The following is a 21757-nucleotide window of genomic DNA, read 5'->3' as shown; positions in this document are numbered from 1 at the left end:
TACAGAGCAAATTCCAAGAGGGCAAGGGCTACACAGAAAAAAAAACTTGTCTTGGAAAAAGAAAGCATAAAAAACAAAAAAACAAACAAAAAAGGGAAAAAGAAATCATCAAGGAATTACTTAAAACATTGTTAGCAAAAAGTACACAAACAGTTTGTATATGATCACATACACACAGAAGGCATGCATAGCTGAACACAGTCAACTGAGCAATCAGTGCAGCTTAAGAATCTGTGTTCGAGAAAAGCACTGTTCTATAATAAAGTTGTCAGATATAAGAGTGGCTTAGATTCTCATTTCTGTAAGATGGCCTAGTGGTCTTGATAAAGCTAAGAGACTTGTGGTCTATGATAACGATTTTAGGATCTTGGAAGCAGCTGGATGCTTCAGATAACAAGATGGAGGTAAATCACAGCACTGACATACCATCATACCGCAAAGATCTCAGGACTTAGAAGCAGGATACCGTCATTTGATTCCAAGCACTGCCTGATTCATGTTATGTGATTCATGCTATGTTGAATGAGTTAGTTAATATCTCCCATTCCCACTTTCATTAACTATAAAATATTAGTGTCTACACAACACAATTATTAAAGTCAAAGGATGGAAAAACATCAGCATATTTTATAAAAGATAACATTATATAAAATATCATGACTGAATATTTTTGAAAAAGACCAGAATTAGAGGCTGCTGTTCTGGGTGGGAGAGATGGTTTGGTGGGTAAAGACAATTGTGCAAACCTGGCAACCTGAGTTTAGTGCATGGAAGTCACATAAAGGTGGAAAGAGAATCAAATCCATAAAGTCATCTTCTGATTCTCCCCCCCCCCACCCACACACACAGTAGGCAAGCACATCTACATCTACATATTAATAAATAAAATCTACTTCCAGTGTGGATGCTGGGGATCAGGTCCTCAATGCTTGTGTAGAAATCACTTTACCAACAAAGCCATGCCCCCACCCCTCCGAGGCAACTTCCATGTCATGTGGCACTACACCCTTAAAGGGTCTGGCTTGACAACATAAGGCTCACAGATGAACTATTTCACTCTCTCTCTCTCTCTCTCTCTCTCTCTCTCTCTCTCTCTCTCTCTCTCTCTCTCTCTCTCTCTCTCTCTGTATGTGTGTAATTATTTCATGTAACTTTAAGATTAGGCCTGCTTTTCATTTCTGTTGTAAAGAATCAATGCCAAAAGAAGAGCTCCCGTCATCTGAGATTGCTGAAAGTTAACGCTGTTGAGAAAGACTAAGGGCAGCAGGATGGCGCATCCAAACAATGCCAGCTCCACACGGGAAGCAGGGCGAGGAAATGGCATCCTTTATGTGTTTGAAATTTTTTGGCTGGGCAAGAATCATCTTCTTTTCTAATTATAAGCTTGGGCCTGATCTGTTGTTTTTCAACCCTGAAACTTGCTTTCTTTGAAGAGAGTACTTTCAGGAAGAGAACCCATGCCTGGATAATGTAACTGTGTGAACAGTTAGAAAAGCTTGTTTTCTGCATCTGGCCCTCATTTCAGACTTTCAAATCCTCATGCAGCCTCATTTACCCCAGGTAGGCGTCATCATGACTGTTAAAATTTGCTACTTAAAAATTGCTGCCAGCTACTGCATTGTTTCAACAATTTAAACAATTTACTATGATAGCTGTTATCAGCAACATTTGCAAAGATGGAAGACATAGCAGTGGGCAGAGACAAAGACTACAACATGCACGATAGAAGTTTATCTTAAGATTTTCACAAAACATCTCACGATGTGCCAATGATCTGATGGAAGACACTAGAAGGCAAAGTTCTCTGTTTAAGTTCTCCCTTTGTCCTTATTGGAGGTGGGTGTAAGTTTGCCCCCACATAGCTTTTATTTTGGAGTGTATTTAAGCCATTCTAAAAGTGTGTAAGATTTTAAAGACAACTGAACCAACGTGAATGAAAGGATGGTAGAGAGGAGTGAACGGTGCCCATTGATGGAAGTAAAGCTTTGCATTCAAGTAAAACGCTGAAAGTAATTATCCAGGAACACTGCTTACTCACATGCACAGTACTGTTCATTACTAGTCCTGATTTGTATAGTTGTAAGTCATGCTATAGTGAAGTTTGCAGGGAACTGCTTAAACTATTGTCTAATGTTCTTGTGAAAGTGGGCTCTCTTTTTTGATGTGTGTGTGTGTGTGTGTGTGTGTGTGTGTATGTATGATGTGCATTCATATATGTATACATGTGGGCATTGTGAGAGTACATGTATGTGCAGGTGGTGTGTCTGTGTTAGCATGTGTATGTTCAGGACAGAGACTGATATTCAGTGTCTTTCTTGATCATTCTCTACCATGCATACTGATGCGGGATCTCTCACTGAACCTGGGCCTCCACATTCTGCTAATCTTTCCAGGCAGCTTGCTACAGAGAGTTCCTATCTGCCTCCCACATTAGGATTAGGGGTGGGATACAGACCAACTCACCTGGCTTTTATTGGATCTGGGGACCTGAACAGCACTTTATCTGCTGAGCTTTCTCTTCAGACCTACTGTTTGGTCTTATTTGTCAACTTGATGGAATCAACTTGTGGGTAGTCTGGGAAGGTACTTTCAGGGCTGATGCACTGAGGAGGGAAGATCTGCTCTCAAAGTGGATGGCACGAAGGGCTGGCCCAGATGCAAAGATGCCCAGCAGTGTCACCTGGCTACATTCTCTTCCTTCTGAGTGACTACACCTATCACTCCCATCCCCCACCAACATCCCCTCTAGCTCTTTCAATCTTCCCATGCGGACTCAATGCAGGAATCTTCAGACCTCCAGGACCAGAGTGGGACTTCTGAGGCTTTCAGCTTTGTAGAGTGATTACATACTATTTTTTTTCCTGCATCTTCATCATAAGGATGGCCACTGCTGGACTACCCAGGCCCTATATCCTAAAAGCCATTCTAGTCAGTCCCCTTTCATAATAATAGCACTTACATGTCTTTTATTGGTTGTATTCTTCCAGCAAGCTTTGTTAACAAAGCGACCTTAGACGCCCATATTTGTTAAACAAATCTGGCCACACTTGTCCTCCTCCATCCAGAGGGCACGTATGAGGTTATCATGCTTATAAAAATCTCTTCAGACATTGTTTTACTCACTGCATGCTCCATTGGCTTTATTAACATGGATCATGTAGTGTGGAGTCTGCCATGCAGGGAAAGGGCTTTCTTCTGAGCCTACTCACCTCGATTGTCATCGTCGTTGTCTTCCCAAGGTTCCTCATTTGCCAACAGTGGGTTCTGCGACTCATTCATAGACCTCATAGGGAAGGAGTGTCCATCACCAGGGCTGGTGGGAGACAGAGGCAATGAGTTTGCAATGGACATGAACGTTCTTTTTTTTTATTCAAATTTAATCACACACAGAAGGAGGGAAGGGGAAGGAGGGAGAAAGAGAGAGAGAGAGAGAGAGAGAGAGGGGGGGGGAGGGAGAGAGAGAGGGAGGGAGGGAGGGAGGGAGAGAAGGAGAGAGAGAGAGAGAGAGAGAGAGAGAGAGAGAGAGAGAGAGAGAGAGAGAGAGCATGTATGTGTGTGTATGTATGTGTGCATATGTGGAGGACAACTTATGGCAATTGGTTCTCTCCTTTCACCATGTGGGTCCTAGAGATTGAATTTAAGTCATTAGGTTTGGTGGCAAGCATCTTTAGAGCACTGAATAATCTCAACAACTCAGGCAGGGGTCTTCTTTTGTGGTTCAGTCTCAGTATTGTGTGTGCTGGGATATAGGTGTGTGTAATCATGTGCATCTAATATAAACTTTTGAGATGGTAATAATCTTCTTAGAAATGAGATATAATCATGGCTTTGGGGCTGTGCTGTTTTGAGGAGTCTCTTGTCAAATGCTCCACTACTGAGTATATCCCACAAGACTTGGGAAGTTTTAGTCCTTTTGTCTAAAGCCATGGTCAAATAAGCTCTCATTATCATCTAAGTATTATCATCTACTTGCTGAATTGCTTTCAATTTCCATGTTTTGTTTGTCTGTATCACTGTTGACTGTTTTCGCTTGTAAGACATTCTTTAACTGGCTTTCCACAATGCCTAATGCAGCAATATACAAAGCAATTTCATAAATACCATTTAACTATGATAGTCCCAATTATATCCCATTATCATATTGTTTTGATTCTAAATTTTCAAGGGAGATGAAAAGACTCACAATCACCAAGTATAATGGGAAAAGGCTGCTGTGAAGGGTGAGAGAATGGTCCTGTTCCCTGTTGTTGACTTGACTTGTAGAATTGGAAAGAGAAATGGCAAGGTGTCTGTGCAGTGTAGGGTCTAGGAATGATTTAGCTACATGTTAGTCTAATCTAGAGCATGTCCCTAATTCAATTCTGGCCATTTCAAACTTGGAGGCCAGGGAGGAAATTATGGTGGCCCTAGCTAGACCCTGTTACAGTTTCAGCACTGGAGTCGATATAGCTAAGTTTATTCTAAGTTTAACTCTGAATGACTTTTAGATTATTTATTTGATACTATATGTACATTTCCTCCTGTTTTTGAATGCTCTCGATAAAATTTTTACATATTTTATTTACATTGCTCTACAGAATATGTCAGAATACTGATTATGTAAGTGAATAGGCTTTGCTTTCTGGTTTTGTTTTGATGCTAGAGTGATGTGGTCATGGAGTTTGACTCTTTGTGTGCCTCTGTATGTGACCGGAGTGTATGTAGCTAATTCCTGCTAACAGTTACTAATAAATATTACCCATTGACAAGTGTTGTCAAGCTAGAAGAGTTTACTAAACCACTCCTTAAACAAACAACCCTGAAAAGCATTAGCTTGCATAGAGGAAGTATTGATGCAGAAGAAAATGGAGGAGATTTAACTTTCATTAGTGCCTGATTCCAGCAAATGTTTTTCTGACAAAGGAACATGAATATACTGATATTTGAGCAGTGAACCTAGAGGGTACAAAAAGGCCAAGACATGTGCTACTCTAGAGCTCCTGTAGTTTTCAGTGAGCTCATCTTGCTCTCAAAGTTACTCAGAGGACATAAGCCTAGTTCTACAAAAATTGTGTTTTGTTTTGTTTCTATTTTTAAGATATGATTTCATTAACTAAGTCTGGCGGACCTGGAACTCACCATATAGATCACACTGGCCTTGAACTCAGATCCACCTTTCTCTGCCTCCCAAGTGCTGGGATTAAAATGTGCACCATCACACATGGCTTACTTTTTTTTTTAATTCAGTTGAACTCTTATTGCAGGCCTCAAAATAACCTCCAATCTCTAAATCAATCTCTATTTGTTCTTGCTTTTTAAATACTACCTTTATAACAATAGGGATCAACTCCAAATATGAAAAAGGGAAAAAAGAAATATAATTTCTAAGTGTATTGGCCAAGCTATTTTTAAGCACTTTGGGGATATATTTTTTCCTGTGCTTATTATATATATACACACACATACATATACATATATATCATTTATAGCACACACACACACACACACACACACATATATATATATATATATATATATATATATATATATTTGCTTTATAATATTTTGGGTTTTAGATTTTCCCTTAAAAATAGTAAGAATTTCTCCTTGTGACGTAATCTTTGTAACCACTACTTTGGGCTATGTACTTATCCATTTCCATATTATTGTATACTTAGATTGTTTTGGAATTGATGGCTATAAATTATGTGTGATGAATATTTTTAAAGCTTATGCTTATTACTATCATCATCATCACTGTAGGGAGCAGAGGAAGCCCTAAGTGAAAATGTAGTGCCAACATGGGCATGTCCGTGTTGAGGACCCCAAGACTTCAGACCCACGGGAAATTGGCAAAGCCATTACCTATATGGACCAGGCTCAAAAAGAATCGCAAAGCTTTACTCAGGAGTCCAGGCCTGAGTGTTTATGAACAACTGATCAGTGTGTGCAAAGATCAACAACTGCAGCAACCTCCTCTCAGATGTTTACAGCCTGAGGCTGCTCACCTACTGTGACCAGCTAACCTTTCTCCCTGTGCTGAATATAATGAACAGGCCCGAAGGGCTCGGTTAAGGGGAAACAGAACCCGCCTGCTTTAGCGTTTACTGTATGCGTGTTTGTGTGCCTGTTCTTTCTTCACTTCCTAGTCAGGGTTCCACGACCCAAGTTACTCGGGTTGCAACAAAGACTGATGTCAAATTGACGCTTCTCTTTCCTCAAGCTTTCTAACGCTGGAATTACAGGTATGAACCATAATCACTAGACCATAAAGAACATTTTTGTGTGTAGTTTATTCTCCACAATTAGGGCACATTCCAAGCAACATAACTACTGGGATAATGAATATGTTTGTTTTGTATTTTTTAATATGTATCTCCAAATTTACTAAAGGTTGGTGCCAGTTTACCTTTCCACGAACAAAACATGAGAGTGTCCATTTGATCATACCTTCACTTCAAGATTTGTCCTTATGAGCATAGAAGTGAACAACTTGGGGAATATAATAACCACTAGATTGAAACCAAATCTGCATTTGCAGCTGGGAATGGTGATACAAGCCTTTAATCCAGCAGTGAAATGGAAGAAATCAGAAGGACCACCGTAAGTTCATGGCCAGTTGGGTCTACATAGTGAGTCGAGGCCAGCTACATGGTGAGAACTTGTCTCAAAAAAAATTTGAGTCTAATTTGCTATTGGGGATGCTCAGCCTTCATCAGAGAAGCTTCTTACTGAAGTGGGAGGTGGTTACTACAAAAAACCATAACTGGCCAAGATGCTGAGAATAAGTGATGACAGCACACTCAGCCCTAAATGGGACATCTATATCAACCCCTCCAAGGTTCAGAGAACATCATGGAAAAAGAGGCAGAAAAAAGGTAAGAGCCAGAGGGTACAGAAATGGACAACAAAAAGATATCTTCTGGACGTGACATAGCTGCTACTACACCCAGGAACTCACCAAAGATAAGTCTACTTGCATAAGATCAGGCCCATCAACACTTCATCATGAAGGGCTATAGGTAATGAACAGTTATTGGGGGAAGGAGTAGTACCTCTTACCCATGTACAGGCAAGCAACACTAATAAGTGAGTGAGAAACAAACAAAAAGAAGATAGAAAAGTAGAAGACTTGATGAGACGAAAGGTTTCACCAGGAGGGGATGAGAAAGGGGACTGGAATGTGAAAATTATCAAAATTCATTATACACGTGTGAAACTGATAAAGAAAATCACGTAAAAATAATGCTGCCGCTTTAATGCATGGCTCAGCATTAGCTGCTTTCAGTGGTAATAATTACCTACCTGGACCCAATAGGTATTAACCAGAACTTCTTATTATCGCCAAACACCTGCTGGATATTCTTGATGAAGCCAAGGTTGAACCCATTTTTCTCTGGTCCACTTGTAAATACTGGCGTGCAGAAGGCCTCTACGACAGTCCCAGAGAGTTCAAAAAGAGGAAGCGAGAAGTAAAGGAATACATATTTCATCACTGTGATGATTTTACATCTCTCAAAAAATGTGACCTGGATTTATGATCTTTTTTGCTGTTTTAGCATAGGTCCACATTCTCAATTATTGCTAAATTACTTTGTAAAACTCAGTTTAATCATCTAATGAAAGGGAAAATTTTTATTGAAAATAAGGAATTTGCATTCTTATTTTTTTTAAACCCAGGGTAAATACATGACAAAAATAATACTGCATTCATGAGGGGAATGTTTTTGGACTGCTGGATTTAAGGAGTGCAGGAACAGATTTAACAGCACTTTATTTGAATCAAAGTGGCAACAATAGCCAAATGGTCTCCATCTGTAGATGTGGAACCAAAGTAATGACACATAAAGAGATGGTAATGACATTGGTTTGGTTTTGAAACATTTCAGAAATGAAGATGTTCACAATGAAACCTGCAATGTAAAAACCTAGTTTTGCTCCAGACAAAGTGTCAACGGGTGAACTGTAATCACCTCAAAGACTAGGAGGAATTGGGCCGCATTAGTGCACATTAGTTTTCGACACACATTTATCCCATTAAGCAAACACTTTCACTGTTGGGCTCTGGCTGCATCTCACCATTTCCCATTTGTCCTTTGTTTTCAGACCCTGTTATCATGAAGCTTTTAGTACTTTTCTACTTTTGTAGCCATCTCTCAACCAAATGTGCTAATTTACTACCCTAAGTACTAAGTGCTATACATATATTTGATTTAGAAAAATGGGTGCAAAGACTTCCCCAGTAAATGAGTTCTCAAAGTGCAGTGGCTTTTACACTAAATTCCCTTCAAATCTAATCCACCCTAGTTAAACATTTAACACTTGAACACTTTCTTCTTATTCCTTGGGTACTGACTTGTAGACCATGTAAATATTCACCATACATGAAGTAATCATTGTACTAGAATCTTTTCATTCTTCATATAATAACAAGCCTAGAGTTTAATGCAAAAAAGCCCTCATTTAGTATACAGATTTTCTGCAGATTTAACGTATAGCTCATTCGCATGTTCCTTTTATGCACTCTCGTTTGACTTTAAATATAAGTTTGACTCTTTATAAAAATAATTTTGCATTTTTACATTTGTTTGGGGTGTGTGTGTATGTGTGTGTGTGTGTGTGTGTGTGTGTGTGTGTGTGTGTGTGTTAATGTGCACACACCTGTGTGTGCTTGCCATGATGTGAGTGTGGAGGACAGAGGACAACTTGTGGGCACCGATTCTCTCTTTCTCCCTAGTGTGTGGGTTCTGGAAATTGAACTCAGGTTGTCAGCACCCTTGCCTGCTGAGGAGTCCTGATGGCCTGGAGTTTTGCATTCATTCTCGTTATTCATTTGGATTCTTTCTAAGCACTCAGTTTTGAGGTGTGCATCATTAATCAGACTGTCTGTCTTTATTTAGTGCCATTTCGTCCTTCTGATATTCACTTCTTTGTCTGAGTACTTCTGCGAAGTCAGACTTGTGAATTTAGGGATGTATTAGCCAATGTGCACGATAAAGAATTAAGGCCATTTTCGGTTCTCTATGGGATGCAGGCCATGAACGCTCTGTGTAGTGTGTAAGCTTTGTTCGCTATAGTCCAGTTTGGTAAATCTTAGTTCCATCTGTTTCAGTTTGGAGGCAAAGGGGTGTCACAAAAGCTAAAATACTTATTAGGATTTCTCTCCTAGGGAACAAGCAAAAGGGCACAGTGATACAGATTGCTATGCATTTTCCTAATATTAATATTCCGTCTTACCTAAGGTAGTTTTGTTTCTGCTGACGAGCCAGCAATGGTAACCAAAGAGAATCACAAGGCTGACAAAAAACATGCAAGCCACAAAGAGGAGGAAGAGGACATGGAACTTAGAGCGAACACTGGGTAATTCTCCCTAGAAAAGAAACGATAAACAAAGCATTAAAATGGGAATACTTGGCTATTTTTCTATATAGATTAGTAGTGTTCGCATGTAAAAACCCAGCTCCAGTTTTAAAAACAGATTTTGTCAACTTAAAGTTTATTACAGGTATTTATTTAGAGAGAGAGAGAGAGAGAGAGAGAGAGAGAGAGAGAGAGAGAGAGAGAGAGAGGGAAGACAAGTTGCAGGAGTCAGTTTTTGCACTCTACTACATGAGTTCTAGGGACTGAACTCAGGTCATCAGCCTTGGTGGTGAGTGTTTTAGCCTGCTGAGCTACTTGTATGCCCTGATTATTATTTATGTATTTTTACAAAAGTGTTGATCATCATACCTTATTATAGGTATGTCTTTTACTTACAAAGCTTAAAAGCGATTCTTGTTTAAGTGAAATATATCATGTACCAACTAGAAAAGAATCATGTGAAAAGGTATGCTGAGGTCATAATTTCTGTGAAGCGCATATTCCACTGAGCTTGAGAATTATGAATGATTGTCTAGGGAATAATAAGGCCAGTACTGTTCATCTTACTGTCTGAATGTGGGTATAATAGAATTTTTATTTTTTAAATAAAGCCTTATGTGAGAAAGATCTATTTAAATTTTTTGCTATATTTTGTGTGTGTGTGTGTGTGTGTGTGTGTGTGTGTGTGTGTGTGTGTGTGTGTGTACACCTTGTGCTTGCCTGATGCCCACAGAAGCCCTAAGTAGACATCAGATCCCCCAGGACTAGAGATGTAGACGGCTGTGAGCTGCCATGTGGGAGCTGGGAGCTGAATTGGGGTCTTCTGTAAAGGCAGTCAGTGATCTGAGGCACTGAGGCAAATCTTTCCAGCTCCCATTCTTTGGCCATGTGTGTGTTGAAAATGCTCGAGTAGTGAATATAAGAAGTGAAAATGCAGAAATTTAAAACGTCCTGCCTGAAGTCATAACTTAATTTTAAAGCTATTGAGAATTTTATGCGGTTGCTTTTTTTGTTTTTTAAACAGCCGGAAGTAAAATGTAGTGATAAACTACATCCTGTGGAGCAGCTGTTCGGACAGTAAAAGTCAAGCAGGGTTTTAAAGGTGATTGTAAAAGCAGGGAGCTAAAGATTGTTGTGGTTAACAGGGGCATCTGATTTTCCGTGTAGCACCAGCTTTTGTTTGATATGCACTTCTAGAACAGAATGAATGGCCTAAAGTCCTACAGCATGTACAGCATTTAACATTTTAGCTTGGAAAACATTTTGACTTTTAGAATGAACAGCTGGAGGAACGTCTATGGCTTATTTCTTCCTTTCCCTCAATGACCATTGTTTGGCATGATGGATTGGCTTGAGATACTTCCAGATGCCCCTCCAGTGAGAAAGTTAGAGTGATTCTTAACTTCCGCACGATCCTATTCTACTTCAGTTAAAGAAGGTTAGTGCTTGGCAGCACTTGCTAAGTGCAAACACTATAGATTTCATTCTTTCCTCAGAGGCTATTTTTACTTATTTACATATAAGGAGATGCTGGACCTCTTCCAGGTCGGAGATGTTTGCAGTATGAAGGTAAGGGGAAGTAGGCACATCACATATGGGGAGGTCCGGGTGAAACCTCCACAGGACAGAACAGTCCAGGAAACAGCTGGACTTTTAGAACCCTTTATCTGAAACCCTCCTCTTAAGATGTTCCCTCCACAAAATCTTCACCTAAGCACCCAAACTGGGTTGTCTTGGTTCCTGGTTGGTTTGATTTACGGTTATGTTTTCCATTTAGTTTTTTGTTTGTTTGTTTTTGTTATTGTTCTTAAGTAAAATTTCAAATACTATTTTGTAGAATTTCTTGTCTTCACTGGGATTTTGATCTCTACTTGTTGTGCATGTTTTTATTTTTTCAGATTGTATTTTTGTTTTTATTTATTTTAATTTTTACATCTACATTTATATTATTACACATATATACAATAAAGTACCTATAGCAAGAAGAACCATGACACAATCAGGAGTTATATAAATGTTACATTCATAGTGTTTTGTCTATTTGAATTTGGCAAATTTGAAGAAAACATCTTTTCTATCTTGGTGAGTCTAAAATTCTGAATGTAAATCCATATTATCATATCTTCATCAACTTAAAACATCTACCTAGACCTAAAAACATCTTAACTCCTAAACAACTAAGCTTAGTTGTAAAACTAAACTATCTGGTCTTCAACCCCATACGAGTCTTGAGAAGGAATAAAACTTAATTACCTGAGTGAACCAGAAGTCCAGGTTAGCAGCTTCCAAAATGAAAAAAAAAAAATGACAGAGACAGTTTGCTGCCTGAACAATCACCCAAAACTCTTTATAACACTGGAGCATCATCTTCAGCCTTCTGGCCAAATATGATGACAGAGCAAATTTTTTTTTGCTCTGGCTACTTCACAGGGTTGGGGTGAGGATCAGATGCAATCATAGATATAAAAGTACTTCAGCCGGGCGTGGTGGTGCACATCTTTAATCCCAGAACTCAGGGAGGCAGAGGCAGGTGGATCTCTGTGAGTTTGAGGCCAGCCCAATCTACAAAAGGAGTCCAGGACAGCCAGGGCTACACAGAGAGACACTGTCTTGAAAAACCAAAAAAAAAAAAAAAAAAAAAAGGACTTCAAGAAGCATAAAGTACCATATGGTAGAAGTTGCTGTTCTTGGGAGCACAACTCATCTGTTTGGTGTGACTTTAAAAATATATGGCAGTGTTTATTTTGTTTTATTTTAAAAGGTGGTTCAATTTGAACTCAGAAAACCATCTATCCCTAAGCTATGCTAATGTGGTCCTAAGTCCATTTGCCCCAATTGTCAATGCCATTTTCCATGTAAGGACACGCTATGACAGGCCTCATGCCATCTCAGATGACAGGCATAAGCTAGGCTATTGTGGAGGAACGGCGATGAAGGAATAGGAAAAGAACAGGGCCACACTCACTGTGGATTTGATTTTATTCCTGGCACTTTTCTTGTGATAAATTCATATTCAGTTAACATCAGTTAAATGAAAGAAAGCATACAGTACCTGGATTGCATTTCGGTGTTTGATTATTGGCTGGCTAGGGGAGCTATAGGCAAAATATGTGAAATACAATGTTGTTTACTTTGCAATAAAGGTAAAGAGTCATGATTAAATAGTAGCTCACTGTGTTAAAGACCAAGAAAGGTATGTAAGAAAGATCAAGGCTCACACTTCCCCACTGATTGGATGCAGCAGATTTTCTTCATATTTATAGTAGCTCAGCATGTGGATGGGATGCCAAATAGGTCATAGAAAGCTGAGCAATGGGGAATGGATCTTGTGCTGTGGAAAGGGGCCAACGAAGAGATGCCAAGATGTGTAGCTTTGTGTAATGTTTCCTACTTGAAGAAAATATATGGGAGAAACCTCGTCATTTGTGTTTGTAGTTTGAATTGGAGCTCTTGATATCCACTATATAGCTCCAGATTCTCACAGCTACTAAATATCTGAACTGATTAAGCGAGTCAAATAGAAAGTGTAATTTTCGGCACCACTAGGAATAAAAGCACCAGCTCATAATTTAAGTATTCTTAGCTGTTTAGCCTCTCAGTGCCTTGTCTTTTTCTTTTCTCCAGTTCATGATATTGTGGTCCAGTATTGTGACCATGTGATTTGTGTTCTTTCCCCACTGGTTTACTGTTCCAGCTAAGATGGGATACCCTTGTTACATAGGTTCATGCAAGTCTTCCAAAGTAAGAAACAGAAGCTCGGCTCACATTTGTGTTTTCTATTCAGGGCACTTTGGATACTGCTCATTGTGGACACCTCAATAACTTAACTTTGCGATAGGAAAGGTATTTCTTTGAGAGTCTATCTGGCTGATGCTGACAAATGACATATTTAAATTATTTTACCAGGTACTATACACATTTGCAAATGGAAAATCTGCCTTATTTTTTTAAAAAATAGATGGGATCTGACTGATATTTCCAAGTAGGAAAAAGGTGAAAGTAAATTGTTTTTTTTTTCTTGTTTTAGATTTCATGATAATTCATTAGAAGCAACATCTATCATTAGATCTTAGACAGTGAAGCAAATAACAGAGCAAATAGCAGCTCCCTTTCTCTCAATTGCCAACCCACTGTTTGTCAGACCAACCTCAAAAGAGAGGCTGGGTGTGGTAGTCAGAGGCAGACAGATCTCTGAGTTTGAGGCCAGCTAGGCCTACAAAGCAAGTTCCAGAGCAACCAGCGATACACAAAAAAAAAAGCGTGTCTCAAATAACAAAAATAAAAAACCAAAACCCCCAGAAGGTTCAAAAGAGAGTCCCTGATTCATTGTATGCCTACATGCCTATGTGCAAGGTAGTATCTTTCTTCCCAACAGAAATGCTGCAACTCCTCTTTGAACATGGAATTACTAAGTATTTTTCTAACAAATCTGTTAAGTCTTTCTTTTTCAAGCAACTAGTGATTTGGCTGGGTAGTGGTGGCACATGCCTTTAATCTCAAATACTCCAGGAGGCAGAATTTCTGTGGCTTTGAGGCCAGCCTGGCCAGTGAGTTCCAGGAAAGCCAGGGCTACACAGAGAAATCCTGTCTCAAAAAACAAAACAAAACATAACAACAACAACAAAGAGGATTTGGAATTAGTTTCAACATTTTTTTTTTCAAATATAAAAATGGTCTTTAAAACTCAACCACAGAAATACTTTTTTTTTTTAAAGAATGGGTGAGCAGGGAGGTTACTCTCCCACACAAATGGTACAGCTTTGTTTAACTGGAATCTTTACTCAACAGTTTCTTAAACATCAGAATATTCAACATAGAAAATTCATTTTTACTGCCTTGCTTTCTGGTGAGTTCATTATTTCAAAATGAAGGTGAGGAGTCCTACATTTAGAGAAACTATAAATTTACTTTGGGGGGGAACCAATCGGGGTTTTAAAAAACTTACTCTCCAGTATTTGATGAAATAGCTGAAGACTGTTGTAGCAATGTACAGACAGTAGAGAACAGAATAAGCTAAGAACTGCAGGAAGAATTTGTAGTTGGAAAATCCAATGCAATTATTAACCCTAAAAAAGAAAAGAAAACTAGTTTGAAATCAAGACCTATTGACTGAGAACACACTGATGCTTAAGTGGACTAACCAAAGGATGCACGTGACTCCTGCTGCTTCGTTTATGTATTGCATAGAAACCCAATAGAGACAGAAGTTCCTTAATGTAAACAGACAGGGGAAACAAGCTCATGTCTCACTTATTTCTATTTTTATTTACCAGCACAGAGTCACCTGAATTACCCAATAGCTTTAGAATGGCTCCTGAAACACCCAAGCAAACCTGGCTTTTCATTGCTAAAAACATGTTAAAGTCTTAGTAGCTACACTTTGTCATGATCTCTTAGCAATTGGGTGATTCCAGATTGTTTCGTTAGGTTAGAAGAATCGCTGAACTTAACTATCTGTAACATTTCACAGTCAAAGTAGCTAGGAACAGAAATAAATTGCATAATGTTGAAGATGAGATAGAACTTGTGCCGTATTTCATTACTGTGCTCAAATGCTAAAGTTAATGGACAGAAGACTCTTAGCTTCATGACCTCCACAACTCACTACCATACCTTTACTAGTATTTTCATCCTGTTTTAAAATGTTATTCCTACCCTGCCCCACATAAGTACAACGAACAGTGAATTACAGTAACAAAAGAAGGCGTGTTTCAATTCAGATGAGGAACGTGGGTACACTGAACAACTTTGACTCTTTTAGAGGACAGAAATGAATCGAAAGGACATACCATGGGCAGTGATGGTCCATTTTTAAAACACACCTGCAAAGAAGATAAAATAATAAATGTGGCTACGGAAATGAAGAAACATATTCACAATTGAACTCAAGGTTCTAACAGTATTTTTACATAGTTCCAGCAAAACTACCTATAAGCTTCCACTATGGTAACTCCAAAATTACTGCCTCCTCAAATACTCACAGGATGATCATGCATGCCACAGCAGCAAACTACAACTCAAGAAGTGCAACCTGGAAAGGGATAGGGAACTCCACACCACTGAGACAGTGAAAAGGTTCAAGATGCCGCCTTTAGTTTTGTTTACTTAATTTAACAATGATCCAAGAGGAATATATGTCTCTGAATTAGTAGAGTAGGCACTCAAGAACACAGGCATAAAGATTATATATACTACCACAAAAGTGGGGTTTTACAAACCTAGAACAGTTTGAGAGACAAAATAAAACACAATGTTGGCTGATAACACAAAATAGAAAATAAATATCTATATCTTTGTATTGATTCAAAGAACTGAATAAACAAATAAGGGGAGCAAAAGGGACACATCTTCTGATGCAGACATATTCCAAATAGTTTATGCACATATTCACCTTCAAGGAGAGGCATCCTATTACTTTAGTGGGACTATGTATAGTGACTTCCATCCAAATAGTATAGGTCAGAAATGAGAGGGGAACAGAATAATTATACACAGGAAACACCCGGCAAACATCAGTTGAGAGAGATGTTCAATATCAACACTGTAGTCACAAGTCACATTTATATGTACCCTTGATACCGTGGAATGAGAGTAGTACTTTAGTTCCACAGTCTTCCTCCACAAATCCCATTACCTCATTATAATGATCATGAGAAAAGAGTAAACTAATTTTAACCAAGGAAAAATTTATAAAAGCATCTGATTCTTAATGCCCCAAAATGTCAAGGTTATCAAAACCAAGTTGATAAAGGCTGAAAAGTTGTCCTGGATTAGAGGACCTACAGCAACATGACACTGTAATGTGGTATGCTCGATGAAATCCAGGAACAGAAAAATGATATTAGGGGGAAAGAGGGGATATCTAAAAAGTATATCTAAGACAAAAGTTAAATATATCTCATCCAACAGATATACTCACACACATACAGAATGACATCTGGACAAGGACATTTATATAGCACTGGTTTGAATAGCAAAAGCTGTAAGTTACATAAAGGTTCACTAATAGAGCATTTCATTTTTGATAATTAAGCTATACTACAATAGAACACAATGAAAACAATGTCTCAATATTAGTTTATTAGTTTGATCAATGTATCATACTAATGGAATATAGCAAATGGGTGTGGAGCATACAAGAACTCCCTTCACAATAGATCCATAAATTTGAAATGTTTCTTTTGAAAATGCTGTATTAGTTTTCTATCTTTAGACTAGAATCATTATCACCCCTGTGAGAGGGTTTGGCATGTGTTCATTATGCCTCAAAAGAAGTGCTCTTATCTAGGCATGGTTACATGTTAGGATCAGTCATTTTGTTGTCTAGGCAACCATCAGTGGCCAGCATCAACCCAGGGAAAGTAGAGTTGTCACTTACATGGCACAGACAGAACAGTGATGACAGCGGTCTGGCTTGATTAGATGGCACCGGTCACAGAACCGTACAGCTATAAGAAATAGACGGTGGTTAGTGTGACTTCAGGGTCAATATAAGGCCCTACACTTTGCTAGTTAGTGGAGATATCTTGTTACACACTGACTCTAGACAGTCAACCGCATCTCAAGCTGCTAAGGAAACAGTAACAACATAGTAGATTGTGGTAGATAAGATTTTGTGTTGGGTCAGTCTTAAAAGCACCTTTAAGAGGATGAAAGAAGGGGGAACTTTTCATATTTGGATAACTAGCCACAAGATTTTGTATTATACACTAAATATTAGGAACTGTCTCAGTGATTTGGGAACTCATTTAGCCTGTTTATCCCAACTTTCCTCTCTGCACATCAGAATTTAGCTGCTATTTCCAGAGGTTAGATTGTAGAAGATAGATATAATTCTTACAATACGCTAAAGGTGGTATTCTCAGGATAACAATTTGAAGAAGAGAAGAGACATTCTACCTAGAACATTTTGTTTAATTTCCCATCTTACAGATAAAGAAATAGAAAACTGTACCATATCAAGTGCTGTAATCAAGGCCATGACACAGCAAATGAATGGCAGGGCTCTAACTTCTTTAGTTGTTTTTATGACTTCTTACTTGTGTGTGCACGCGCGAGCGCGCACACACACACACACACACACACACACACACACACACACACACACACATACACACAGCCTTCCTTCCCTTCCAATTATTTTCTTTTAATTTTCTCCATATTTGCTGATACAGTATTGATATGTATAATTGTATAATGCTATTATTATTCTCAAAAACTTAAAGGTATAGATAATCTGAAAAATATAACAATTCTATCTAAAGTGTGTTTTAGGCACATACAAATGATTTAACACAATAGGCTGCAAATTCAGCAGAGTCCTGAGTTCATTTCTACTAATGAGTGCTTATGTGTGTGTATGCTGGTGGGGGATAGAGCATATCACCATATGCCTGCAACAGCTCTGTAATTGATCATTAGCCCTTCATTGTTGCTTCCATATGGTATTTAATATTCAGAAGTGCTAGTTGGTTTGCTAAAAAGTAAATCAAATCATATTATTATCCACTTGATACTCAGTTAATTTCCAACATGAGAAGAATAAATTCTAAATTCTGTATCATAGCCTGCAGCCTCTAACTTTTCAAGCATCCTTCATACCACTCAGCATTCTCTATGTTCCAGTGACACTGGCTGCCTCTCTGCCCTTCCAAAATTGCACTTTTGCTTGTCTCATGGCCTGTACAGTTGTTTGTGTCTTCAGTGACTATCTCTGTGCTCTTTCAATGGCTTGATGGCTAATTTTATGCGTCAACTCGATTGGTGTGCTGGCTAGTTTCTGTCAGCTTGATACAAACTGGAATCCACTGGGAAAAGGGAACCTGAATGGAGGCATTCAGAATGGCCCGTGGGTGTGTCTGCAGAGTGTTTTCTTGGTTCACAGTGTCATCCTTGGGCAGGTGGTTCTGTGTTAAAAAACAAAGCTGGCTGGGCAAGCCATGGAGAGCAACCCAGTAAGCAGAGTCCCACCAAGATCGCTGCTTCAGCTACTGCTCTATCTTCCCTTGATGATGGAATGCTACTTGCGGTGTAAGATGAAATCAGTCCCTTCCTCTCCAAGTTGCATTGTTCAGTATTTTGTCCTAGCAACAGAGAAGAAAAAAAACGAAGACAACTGGATATTTATATATTTGTGTTCCAGCCTTGACTCCCTAAAGTGTTGAAATGTTAGTGAAAAGTGTAATATAAATCAAACTCTTTCCTATCGTAGTAGCATTTGGTTAGTGTTTTATCACACCTACAGAGAAGTGAACACTTGGGTTTCCACATATTTGGGTAGGTTTTAGATCTGTGTGCTGTGAGGGTGTTTCCAGAGGAAAGTGGCCTTTGAATGGGGAGAATCAGAAAAGCAGCTAATCTTCTGCAGTGTGGGTTGGCTGCACTCAATCTGCAGAGGGCTTGAATAGAACAAAAAGGCAGAGAAAGGAAGACTCTGCTCTCTGCCTGACTGTGTGAACTGGGACATTAGTCTCCTGCTGTTCCTTGACTGGAACTTAAGCAGTTTGGACTCCTTTTTCCTCAGGTCTTCGACTTGAACTGAAAATTGCACCATTAGCCCTCTGGTTCTCAAGGCTTTGGATCTGGCTTAGAATATACACTCTTGGTTTTCCTCATGCTTAGGCCTTTTAGATCAAACTGGAGATATACCACTACCTTTTCAGGGACTGCAGCTTTCATATGTGGATAATGGGACTTTTCAGCCCTTATAGTTTCTGAAAATAAATTCTCATAATAAATTATCTATCTATCTACCATCTAATCATCTTTCTTTTTTTCTAATCATTTCTTTTTTTCTAATCATCTTTCTTTCTTTTTTTCTAATCATCTTTCTATCTAATGTAATCTACTGGTTCTCTTTCTTCCAAGTAACATAAGTAACATAGAATTTGGTACTGAGAGTGATTCTAGAGGAAAAAAGAATAAAAATGATTTTCTGAAATTGTCTCCAGTTTGACTTTCTGAAAGTTGGTTACTTATGTTACTCAAATTAAGTTTTTAAAACTTGATTAAATTAGCTGGGCACGGTGGCACACGCTTGTAGTCCCAGCACTAGAGGAGGCAGAGGCAGGAGGTATCTCTGTGAGTTTGAGGCCAGCCTGGTCTACAAAGCAAGTCCAGGACAGCCAAAGCTACAGAGAGAAACCCTGCCTGGAAAAAAAAAAACAAAAAATTTTTTATTAAATTAAATTAATTGCTACATTTCAGTATTAAAGAGGGAACTGGTAATTGATGATGCTCTGGCAGGGCAAAGGTGTAAAATATCTTAAATCAATGCTGTCAGTCATGACAAGAAGCAAGGAGATAGGTGGCTGTGTATACATTTTGAACATTTTAAGAAAACTAATGCAATGAGGTTGGCTTGTTGCTCCTAACAACACTGGTAAAGTAATGAAAGAAAAGCATGAGATAAGGGCTTCATATTTCCTACTCAAGTACTACATAAATGACCTGAAAGCTTCTGAAGGATGCTTATCTCCGAGAGCCTCAGGACAAGGATTAGTGAAAATCAAAGACAGAATTTCATCTTGGGATTACTTAAATTGCAATGCAAGTTGGACTCTTGGTCTTGTAGGATGTTTACTGCTACACTGGGGGCACTGACCGTGAAAGAGTAAAATTTTGTAAGAAGACCTGTTGAAGCCAGGTATTTTGAGCTCCTAAATCCTTTTGAATATCTTTTGCCAGAAAAAGATGCCTCCCATATTATAGTGGAAGCAGCCTCTTTGTTATTGGTGGTGTTAGCTTTTCCATCCCTGACTAAAGGGATGTACCAAAACCCCGTGGCCACCATACCATACAATGCTGACTGCCTCAGGACCTACTTTTCTTTGGCTCTAGATCTTTAATTAGACCAAAGCAGCAGCATGCACACAAAGGTGTGACCCAGGATCACGTACTGTACGTTTGAAAAGAACTACTTGAGTCTTGTAATACAAACACATAAATCCAAAGAACAGATACTAAAGATTAAAGATATAGGACAATGTTGGAAGGAACATAAAATTATATCTGGGTGAATTTATTAATGTATAAGCAGAGATTTTGCATTAAGGTTGAAGATTAGGAAGGTGAAGTATTACACATTCTTGTTTCTATGTGGAAGCTAAAAAGTGGTTCATAAATGAAAAATGTAGAATAGTAGTCACTAGAAACCAGGAAGAGCTGTAGGTAGCAGGATAGAGGGAGCGCATAGTTACTTTTCTATTGCTGAGATAAAACACTATGATCAAGGCAATTTATTGAAGTGTTTATTTGGGCTTAGGGCTCCAGAAGGTTAGCATTCATGATGGTGGAACAAAGGCATAGATCTTGAACCACTAGCACGAAGCAGAGAAAACAAACTTAAAATAGCGTGAGTCTTTATACTCTCAAAGTCTGCCTCCAGTAACATACTTCCTCCAACAAGGGCACATCTCTTAAGCCTCTCCAAACAGCACCACCAACCAGGGATCAAGTATTCAAATGCACAAGACTATAGGGGGCATCTTACTCAAGTCACAAAAATGTTGGATAATGGGCATTAAAATACAGTCACAATAGGATGAATAAATTCTAATGTTCTACAGCATAAGAGTGTTACAGTAATTTACTATGTATTTTATAAAGAATGTGAAGAAAGAAACTGAAAGGTTCCAAATGCACACAAAAAACAATAAATGCTTAAGGAGGTGAAAATTACTCTGATTTAATACTATATAATGTATAGTTGTTTCAAATACCACAATTATTTTCTCTCTCTTGATAATAAAAAGTATAAGACATGTTAGAAATTAAACAAACATATATCTCTGGGCATAATAGACACATGTGTACCTAATTCATATACTCTTTTAAAATCATATTTTCTATACTACTACTTAAATTATATACTTTTCTATCTGGCTTTGATAAGAATTTTCACACACAACCAATGTCTCCACCCTTCATGTCCTTCCCATCTTCCATCAGAGTCTAGCCAAGTGATTCCACCTGATCTATGCCTCCATACCCTCATCAACCACCAAATATAGCTATGGTCCACATTCAGTGCCTATGTCTAGTCTGGCCAATCTGACTCGTGACATCCCCAACCTCCAGGCTCTTACCAGGACCTGTACCACCAACCTATAGATAGACCTGTCATGTGCCCATCTAATATCTCCTCCCAGCTAAGCTCTGCAAAATTTTCACTAGGGTCTAGCCAGGTAAGTCTGCCTGATCCTCTCCTCCATACACTCCAAATCCCCAGATCTATCCTGGGTCCCACATCTAGTGTTTAGGCCTGTTTGGGACAGCCTTGATCTCACTGCACACAAACTATGGGCCCCGAGAACGACATACAACCTCTCTACCCAGCCAGGCATTGGTTGGCCACTCCCTCAATCTCTGCTCTATCTTTATCCCTGCACATCTTGTAGCCAGGGTGTAGCCAGGTGAG

The 21757-nt window shown here is 38.8% G+C and overlaps 1 protein-coding gene across 1 annotated transcript in view; it reads right to left on the bottom strand.

Moving 5' to 3' along the window:
* The window catches only part of ZDHHC15 (zDHHC palmitoyltransferase 15), a 103847-nt gene that overhangs the window by 18607 nt on the left and 63483 nt on the right, over positions 1 to 21757 (bottom strand). Inside the window, exons 5-10 of the mRNA XM_084789868.1 lie at positions 16718 to 16787; positions 15129 to 15161; positions 14285 to 14405; positions 9217 to 9349; positions 7285 to 7411; positions 3210 to 3313 (exon numbers count right to left, since the gene is read on the bottom strand). Coding sequence (XP_084645994.1) covers positions 3210 to 3313; positions 7285 to 7411; positions 9217 to 9349; positions 14285 to 14405; positions 15129 to 15161; positions 16718 to 16787 — 588 coding nt within the window. The remainder of the gene's footprint in view (positions 1 to 3209; positions 3314 to 7284; positions 7412 to 9216; positions 9350 to 14284; positions 14406 to 15128; positions 15162 to 16717; positions 16788 to 21757) is intronic.

The sequence above is a fragment of the Acomys minous genome, assembly GCF_964271855.1.
Source record: "Acomys minous genome assembly, chromosome: 7".
In the NCBI taxonomy this organism is placed as follows: domain Eukaryota; kingdom Metazoa; phylum Chordata; class Mammalia; order Rodentia; family Muridae; genus Acomys; species Acomys minous.
This window is presented reverse-complemented; position numbering and strand designations above follow the sequence as displayed.